This window comes from Lineus longissimus, chromosome 15 (assembly GCF_910592395.1).
Source record: "Lineus longissimus chromosome 15, tnLinLong1.2, whole genome shotgun sequence".
NCBI classification, from domain to species: Eukaryota; Metazoa; Nemertea; class Pilidiophora; order Heteronemertea; family Lineidae; genus Lineus; species Lineus longissimus.
This window is the reverse complement of record NC_088322.1, coordinates 4,943,008-4,952,803: the sequence shown is the minus strand read 5'-3', so window position 1 is coordinate 4,952,803 and position 9,796 is coordinate 4,943,008. Positions and strand designations below refer to the sequence as shown.

The window sequence follows — 9,796 nt, the reverse complement described above, 5'->3', positions numbered from 1 at the left end:
TTTGAAACTGAATCCTGCAAAAGAAAAGTATTTAAAGATTGATTCATAGATAGATAAATATTATTCTTGACGTTGAACTTTATATACAAGTGTCTGTAAGACGTAACATTTTGGGTGATAATAAAATAATTACAGTTCCTTCAAATACAGGAAGGGTTTAAATGATATTTGACATTCTTTGTGGAATGAAATGAAGACGAAAATGGCAATTCTGGAGTTGTAAAGATCTAACAGTTTAAATCTTTCTCCAACTTCAAAATTTCCAGTTTCATCTTCTTTTCATTCAGGGCGGCATTCGACAGTTCCTATAAGAGTAAAGCGTGCTGGACAGGGCAGATGCATCGGCATGTTTTTACACAATCTACAGGAAGTTGAGTAGATGCACTGCTTGTCTTCTTCCCCTTCCCTTTCCCCTTGCTCTTCCCTTTTCCACCCCTCTGCTCTATGGCGATGGCCATTTCTTTTGTTGCATTAAATTCTGAGTCTGTGGACACCGGTTGTGACGGCTCTTGCTCAGATTCCCATCTCCCACTCACAGCTGTTTCAGCTAAGCCTTAACATGACATCGAAATGATCCATCCCCAGCACAGGCCTGCTGCCAAGCGATTGGTCAGCGCAAAAAGCTTGTTAACCACTATGTAAACATTGTCTCCATCACACAATCGCAATACCCATTCAGTCTAAAGAGTAATGCGTTGGCGTCGTTCAAAACACGAGCGCAAGCCTGTAGACATTCTGCTTAAAGATACGTCTGTTTTGATTCGCTCATTAGGTCTATCACGTGCCATGCCACCCGCCTACGAACTTTCATGAAATTCGGATGAGAATTAATGAAACAGTGACGATTTGCGGTATTTTTATTGATTTTTCAACAAGTTGCAGATTTCCGAATTTCATCAAACTAGATACCCAGGTGGGTGTAATATCACTCATCATAAATACCCCCACCGTTTAACATATCTTAATTCAGTTTCGTACCAAATCGTGCGCTTATTCAGACAATCCTAGAATTTGGATCTGCTCCGATTCAAAATGGCCGGCTTGCAGACTGAGATGAACTCGAGGTACCAATTTCATCTTACAACATCGGATTCCCTTGACCGTTTATTTGTAGTACGAGTTACTTTAAATATTAATTGATATCCTAACTTTAATTAGTTTCGGTTTTTAAAATTTAGTTTGCACTATTTATGCAGAAATATGCATTTGAAACTCAGTGTCCAGTTTCAAGTTTCGTTGGTTCAGTCTATTGTGCTGATAATAGGGGTTCGGTTTGGGTGGAAATATAAATGAGTCACCATTTTTTGGCAACTTCCCTCACCAAAAGGCAGTGCACTGAAAATGACTGCATCACACTGCTTTTGACTGAAACCCCCACTGCATATGACTGTCTTAGGCATATCATTTTTTCTTAATGTTTTAATACCACTGATTTTGACTGAAAGACCACTGCAAAGCACTGCCACTTGCATATCATTATGAACGACGTATTTCAAAAACACTGCCTATGACTGAAAGACCACTGATTTCCACTTCTCCAACTCTGATCGAAACCCGTGGCATTTTCAACATGACTGAAAACCACTGCTTTATGACTGGTGAGATTAAGACTTGATGGCAGTGTAAAGCAGTGGTAATTGCAGTCAAATTCAGTGTTAAATATCACCCATAATGCAACCTGAGACAGGAAGCTAGTAAGTTTGAATTTGATAGTCAAACATTCAAGAAATCATGGTAGCTCTTCATATTTCTCGATATTTACCCGAATTTCAATATGAGAAGAGGGGAGTTTTAGTCAGTTTGAATTGGAACACATAAGGAGCCAAATGAATGCAAAAAGGGTAATCTAGACAGACACTGAAGTTGTATTTTCAGCAAATCAAGAAGGCTGTGGGCCCTATAGGCGTTGTAATGCATGCATACACTGCAAGATATCTGCATGTATCTTCATGCATCTACTGTAGGCCCTATAGGTGTTAATTGTAATGTATGCATACACTGCAAATTATCTGCATGGGAGCTCAATACACATCAATCAGTAGATCATTATTCTACAGGCCGCGTGCAGTTACTTTATTTGGACGTCAATTTGATCTAGCATCCCTGTTCAGACGAACTATGATCAATTTCAAAGCGCCCGTGCGGGTTCCTGGAAAACTCGGTTAAATAAGTACGCGGCCGAATAAGTACTCAACATGTGACAAGTTGCGTAAGACTACTAGTTGTTGATGTCTGAGCGAAAACGAGGCTAGCGGATCGGAGGCGGCATCGGGTTTGGAGGAGCAGGACGTGTTTTCTCATCTCTCCTGAATAGTACAGTTTTCGTCAAGAAGCCGGTGAATCTTTCAACACTACAAGCAGCGAGTTTAGTTAGCACGACTAGATGAGAGCGGAGTGATCCAGTTTCCGAACTTCCGACCAAGTTTTTAGAAGAAGTGGTGCCCCTCCCAACGGACCCAAGCCAAGTTCTGTCTCTCTCCAAACCCAAGAAAACGATGAGCGTCTGAATGAAGGAGAGTGTAGTCCGGACCATAGACATGCCCCGGTAACGTGAATCTTCATTCTTCTATATCTGCCACTCCTAGTTGCCAATGGTTCTGGGATGTTTGGTGGAATAAATACGCTTCATTATAAACAGATCAATAAGCCTGCAGGCAGCGCGGTTCTGTAAATTCGTTTGTCTAAAAACCACACCCAACCGCGTATTATTTCGTTGGGTGTGGCCACAAAGATATATATATATTCAGGAGTAAGTCTCCTTAGTAAAAGAACACTAGAATAAGCCAAAAATAGTTTCTTCATTCAGTTAAATATGCTCATAGTTAAGAGCTTTTTAATTGTATTGTACGTCCTGTTAGTCGTCAAGTGCTCAAATAGTTAAGAGCCTTCATAAATATATGAACATTAGTATAGTCCATTGGACTTTAAATTTAAACTAATATAATAGCCCTTGTCTGCAACAAAGGTTGTAAATGAGAGACCTTCGAATCGACGGTGAGGAAAAATAACCGTCGAAATATCGATACCAAGCTGTTCGTGAAGGTGACACAACCAGCCCAGCTGTTCGTGAATTCAACCTGCCCAGCAGTTCGCGAAGGGGTCCAGACTTCAGCAGCAGCAAGATCAAGAAACAAAAAGTCGAGTTGCACCAGGTAATAGTTTTTACCATTTATAATTGCTTGGTGCCAACATTTTGGTCTCTCCGACCGGATTTGATATAACCATAGTTAAGTTTGAAATAATTGAAGTTACAGATGTCTCAGCAAGTTAGAAAATCGGGACGCACTAGAAGACCACCCGCCCATTTGGCAGACTATGAATTGAACGCTGGCACAGAAGATAAAAGGCGCACACAGAGGTCCTTAGACGCAAGTAGGCTGGCTGTAGAGAGAGATGCCTTTAAGCATTCGATCGAGAGAGATGTGGCCCGGACCACCGAGATCATTACAAATGAGGGCCGACGGGCCATAATAGTCAGAATAAGAGAGCGTATGCTCCAAAAGTGGAGTGAATGTGAAGCACTCGTCAAACACTCGTTGGCCGTGTGCCAGGATCCGTCAGAGATGCAGTCTCTCTCAGATTGGCTGGGTTTGCTCAGAATTAGAGTGGAAACTACTGAAGATAAGATCATTGATTATCTTGAATCCCGTAAAAATGATGATCCATCTATTGCAGGTTCTTTCTCGGGTTTTAGTTCAGAGTTTACCTTCGACGAAGCCGTGGAAGAAGAAGAAGACGAAGAAGCCATCCTTGTGGTAGTGGACGACGAACCAGAGCGAGCAGCCGCTGATCAATCCCCGGAGAATCCAGGTGATGGGGACCAGCCGGCCGAACCTGTGGAAGACAGAGTCGAGGAAGCTGCAATAGATGGTCAACAAGTAGAGGTAAAACCAGAGTTAGTGGTCAGAGAACCTCTTGTTAACCCTGGACGTGTTCAGTTACCGGTTGAGAGACCTGATGATGTCCCAGGAGTAAGACCAGTATCAGTGATTGGTGATCAGGTAATCGGTAAACAGTCTGGTGAGAAACCACAACTCCCAGATGAAGAGCCGCCAGCGAGGGAGGATGATCAGTTATCATTTAAGTCAAGAGAGGCTGAGATTGAGGCTGTGGTGGCGGAGTTTCGAGTAAAACAGGAAAAGGTGCGTCATTCTCAAGAGAGTCAAGTGTTAGAAATGCAACGTTGGTTAGCTCTTGAGAGGCAACAAGATGCCGCAGATCGGTACGAGCTAAAGGCAAAGTTGTGGAAAAAAGCTTTAAGGTCAGAGGCTCATGATTTTGTAAAACCTGAAAAATTACGTTTTAACTTGCCATTGCAGAAGGAGCCTAAGAGAGAAACGTCTTTAGACCCAACCACACCTGTGGCGACCTCCACGCCGAAGATAATAGATAAGTTGGCAACAAGAGGAGAGTCTCCGTTGCAAGGAGTGCTTAAGCGTCTAGAGGGTCGGCAGTTAGATACGTCACATTCTTGGAAAGCTGTAAGTTCATTGGAAAGCCCTGATGATAGGACGGGAAACTCTGGTGAGTTACATAGGTTTTTTCAAGGCATGGCCAAACCCAAGCTCCCGAAATTTGCTGGTGAGGCAGAACAGTATGAGGACTGGCGGGCTCAATTTGAAATTTTTTGTACACCAAGCAAAGGTCCCAGCTAGACACAAGATGATGATGTTGAAAAACGCTCTTACTGGGCGGGCTAAATGCCTAGTAGAACGTCTAGGGTATACAGATCAACAATATCAAGTTGCATTGTTGAAATTAGACCAGAGATACGGCGGTCATCGTCGATTGTTACAACGCTATCTTGATGCCGTAACGAGCTTCCCAGCTATCCGGGAAGAGAATCTACCAAAGTTAGAAGAGTTAGCTAATCGTCTTTGTGATTTAGTTACCAAGTTAGCCGACTCTGATAGATTACAAGAATTGTCTGGTGTCTCAACACTATATACCATGGTGATCCAGAAAATCCCTGATTCGCTCCTGATATTGTATCATAACTCTAGATCCAGCAAAGATGAGGAAGGATTGGCAGCCTTTGCAGACTGGTTAGACAGACAAGTGAACCTTCGCCTGGAGTTAGTGGAGCTGAAGAAAACTGCTGCGACGTCAGGAAAGAGGGCTAGTGGGAAACAGCAGGCGTCAAGTCATGTGACCTCCAACACAAGTGAGAATGAGAAGCGTCCAACTTCCAATCGAAATAAGGCAAGAGCAAAAGCGACTTCAAATGCTGTAGGAGCTACGTCATCAGGTAAACCTAGAGTTTGTCCTATTTGCCAGGCTAGACATTCAGTTCCATATTGTAAGAAGTGGAAGCAAGCCACCCCTAATGAACGATGGATGATTGCTAAAGAAAAACGTTTATGTTATCGCTGCTTGGAGGACTCACATGTTGGCGCCTCCTGTCCGATGCCTGTTAAACGATGCTCAATTGATGAATGCCCCAAGACCCATCATACCACTTTGCATCCTCTCGTTAGTAAATCAACCTTAGCTTCAACATCGGTGACTACTGATATGCCCTCCAGCTCGAACACAGAGAGTTATTTTGGGCTGTCCGAGGATGGGGTGGTGAAGCCAACGCGGATTGGGTTAAGAATCATTCCTGTTTTTGTCCAAGGAGAGGGCAACCGTAAGTTGCGTGTAAATGCACTACTAGATGAGGGTTCCGACAGCACCTATATACGAACAAGTATTGCTGAAAAGCTAGAACTTCCAGTAGTTGGGAACAAGCTAACAATTTCCACCTTGATGAACCGCGGGAAGTCTGTAGATAGTGGTCTTGCAGCCTTAACCATTGAAAGTCTAGACGGCAGCCTTAAACGACGGATTGGTGCTAGAACCTTAGATAATTTCTGTAACAATCTTTTCATTCCTAATTGGAACAGGTACCAGGCAGAATAGGATCATCTACGTGATATCAAGTTCCCCAAGTGCTCAGAGCCTAAGAAGATTGACCTTTTGATTGGTGCGGACCATCCCGAGCTTACTATGTCGTTGGAAGAGGTGGTAGGTCTTCCTGGTGATCCAATCGCCCGTCGTCCCCCTTTAGGATGGACGTGCATAGGATCCATTGGTCAACACTCAACATGCCAGCATTGTGCGTCTAACTTAGCTCATCTGTACCATGTTAACAGCTCTCCTGATATAGGCCAGTTGGAGGAAGACATGCGACGATTGTGGAATCTGGATGTTAATACCCCAGTACCGTCCCAGTGCTTCAGCCCCGAGGAAAAGATAGCCATGGAGAAAGCTCGGAGTACCAGGCGTTATGTAGGAAACCGGTATGAGATTGGCATCCCATGGAGAGAAGACGCACCGCAGTTACCTAACAACCGTTCCATGGCTGAAAGACGATTCTTCTCGCTTGAAAGAACCTTGGTGAAGAAGCCAGAACTGATGACCCGCTACAATGAGATAATGGAGCAGAATCGCAAGAAGGGTTACATCGAGACGTGTCCAGAAACCAACCCAGAAGCACCATGCTGGTATCTGCCCCACTTCCCCGTCATACGAGAAGACAGAAGCACCAATAAGGTTAGAATTGTCCTAGATTCAGCTGCCAAATACCAGAACTTGTCCCTGAACGACACCATGTTAGCGGGCCCTAAACTCCAGCACGACATCATAGACATTTTGGTTGGTTTCCGGAAAGGTGCAGTAGCTTTGGTCGGAGATGTGCGTGAAATGTTTCCCCAGGTAGTTTTACGCGAAGAGGACCGGATGCTGCACAGGATTTTATTTAGGGAATTAGGCAGTCAGAAGCCGTTACAAGAGTTAAGAGCTGCCCGTTTGACATTCGGAGATAGAGCTTCCCCCTTTTTGGCCCAGTTTATTGTGCATGCACATGCTCAGGAGAACAAGGAGAAATTTCCCCTCGCAGCAGCTTCATGTGAATCCTCCCTATACATGGACGATGATATTGACTCGACTGGAAGTGTATCCAGTGGGATTGCCCTGAGAATTGAGTTAACCCAGATGTTCCATGAAGCGGGGTTTGAGATCAGGAAGTGGTGTAGTAACTACCTAGATGTGTTAGATGGTGTAGCAGAGGAGGACCGTGTAGCAGGTGTGAACTTTGAGACTGAAGAGCTGCCCTGTATGAAGACATTGGGAGTAAAGTGGGATGCTGGTTCTGATACCCTTGGGTTTGAGTACACTCCAGTGGAAGCTACAGTTGTCACCAAGCGCACTCTCCTTGGAAAGATTGCCAGGCTTTTCGACCCACTCCAACTTCTTGCCCCGTTTGTAATCAGAGCCAAGATACTGCAGCAGGAGGCTTGGATCCTAGGCTTAGGATGGGATGAGCGATTCCCAAAGGCATTGGAAGAGCAAGTGGATCAGTGGATCTCAGAGTTACCTCAAGTATCAAGATTTAGCGTCCCCCGTTGGTGTTTTGAACCAGGTTGCAGAGATGTTCAACTTCATGTCTTCGTCGATGCTTCAACTAGAGCGTATGCAGCAGCCGTATACTTGAGGAGTGAGTATGATGACAGTCAAGTTTGTATCCGCTTAGTATTAGCCAAAGCCAGGGTAGCTCCTTTGAAGGTTATCAGCATTCCCAGATTGGAGTTAATGGCAGCAATGTTAGGATTACGATTGGCACTAAGAGTAGTTGAGACATTAAAGATGGCCGTGAAGGATGTAAAATTTTGGTCTGACAGCCTCGATGTAATCCACTGGATCCATGGTCAAACCCGACAGTACAAGCCATTCATCGCCCACCGAGTCTCAGAGATACAACAGAAAACGCTCCCGTCTCAATGGCATCATGTCCCTGGAGAACAGAATCCTGCCGATTTAGCCACCCAAGGAAGCAGTATGACCAGCATGTCAGATAAGAGTGTATGGACAGAAGGCCCTCAGTTTCTGTATGGGGGGAGAGACAGCTGGCCATCGCTAGGACCCCAGGCAACATTTGATCGTCAGTTGACAGCCAAAGCCCAAGAAGAGGTCAAGAAAACAGATATTGCCTGTGCTCATGTCACTGGAAGTACAGACCCGGTCAACAACACCATCTTTGAGTCTACTCGTTTTTCTACCTGGTCGAAGACGGTGAGAGTAACAGCGTGGGTGTTACGTTGGCGACGTCTGGTGACAGGCAGAAAACCTGCGGCACCCAGTTTAGAAGCTGATGAAGTTCGAGCTGCTGAGATGTATTGGGTACGACACCTTCAGAGTATGTTAGAAACTACAGTATCCTCTTTGAAAGCAGGAAAAACAGTGCCAAGTATGAGGTCGTTGTCCCCTTTTTTAGATGCTGATGGTCTGTTGAGAGTTGGCGGTAGACTGAATAGTTCAAATTTGCCATATGACGCTAAACATCCTCTTATCATTCCAGGAAAGAACCATCTCTGTACCCTGCTGATACGACACTTCCACAATCAACACCGCCACTCGAAAGGGGTTAATGCACTGTTAGCAGAGACACGTCAACGTTTTTGGATCCTAAGAGGCCGAGAGGAGATCAAGCGTTTCAAGAGGTCCTGCATCATATGCAAAATCAGGAAGAAGAGGGTAGGTGAACAGATGATGGCAGCACTGCCCGATTACCGAGTTACAATTCCATTAAGAGCCTTTGCAAGGTGTGGGATCGATTACGCCGGCCCATTTGGAGTGAAGCTGACCCGCAACACCCGTGGAAAGAGGTACATTTGCTTATTTACATGTTTGTGTTCACGTGCTGTACACCTAGAAGTTGCATATGGCTTGGATACCCAGAGTTTTCTGAATGCTTTCTCCAGAATGACAGCTCGGCGTGGTGTCCCTCAAGAGGTAGTATCCGATAATGGCAGTAATTTTGTGGGAGCTGAGCGGTACCTGGGAGAACTGATTTCCGAGATGAGTGAGGTGAAGATTTTGGAGAAGGCCTCCAGCCTTGGCATTAAGTGGCGTTTTAACCCCCCGTTAGGCTCACACCATGGAGGAGTGTTTGAGGCAATGGTGAAGTGTGCTAAGCAGTCGTTGAAGGCAATCTTGGGAGAGGCTCAGGTAACTGACGAGGAACTGTTAACTGCTGTGATTGAGGTTGAAGGTCTGCTGAACTCCCGTCCTATTGTGTATTGCGAAAACGACCCAGAGGATGAAGTCTTGACACCTAATCATTTCTTACATGGCCAAACTGGTGGTCAGTTGTCCCCTGAGATTCCCGCTGAGATCGCCTTCAACCCGCGTCTTCGATGGCGCTTTGTCCAGGATTTAGTCCAGAAAGTGTGGCGGCGTTGGATGAAGGAATATGTGACACTCTTACAGCAACGTCCAAAATGGCTGACTCCACAACGTAGCTTAGAGATAGATGACATCGTTCTAGTGGTAGATCAGACAAACCCAAAAGGTCGTTGGCCTCTTGGCCGTGTGATGCAAGTTTACCCAGGCAGTGATGGTCGGACCAGAGTCGTCGACGTGGAAACCGGTGGAAAGATTCTGAAACGCCCCATTACGAGATTGTGTCCCCTAGCTATGGACCAGATAAGGGTCTAGGAAGTCCCTTAGGGGGGAGTATGTTCAGACGAACTATGATCAATTTCAAAGCGCCCGTGCTGGTTCCTGGAAAACTCGGTTAAATAAGTACACGGCCGAATAAGTACTCAACATGTGACAAGTTGCGTAAGACTACTAGTTGTTGATGTCTGAGCGAAAACGAGGCTAGCGGATCGGAGGCGGCATCGGGTTTGGAGGAGCAGGACGTGTTTTCTCATCTCTCCTGAATAGTACAGTTTTCGTCAAGAAGCCGGTGAATCTTTCAACACTACAAGCAGCGAGTTTAGTTAGCACGACTAGATGAGAGCGGAGTGATCCA

At 45.2% G+C, this 9,796-nt stretch overlaps 1 protein-coding gene across 1 annotated transcript; it reads left to right on the top strand.

Moving 5' to 3' along the window:
- The first annotated feature begins 5,988 nt into the window (after window positions 1–5,988).
- Window positions 5,989–9,477, top strand: LOC135499366 (uncharacterized). Its single transcript, XM_064790111.1, has one exon. It carries the CDS (start codon window positions 5,989–5,991, stop codon window positions 9,475–9,477), a length of 3,489 nt encoding a protein of 1,162 aa, XP_064646181.1.
- The last annotated feature ends 319 nt before the right edge of the window (window positions 9,478–9,796 follow it).

What these genes read in the sequence shown, in the direction of transcription:
- LOC135499366 (XM_064790111.1), top strand. Translation starts at nt 5,989, where the DNA reads ATGTCGTTGGAAGAGGTGGTAGGTCTTCCTGGTGATCCAATCGCCCGT.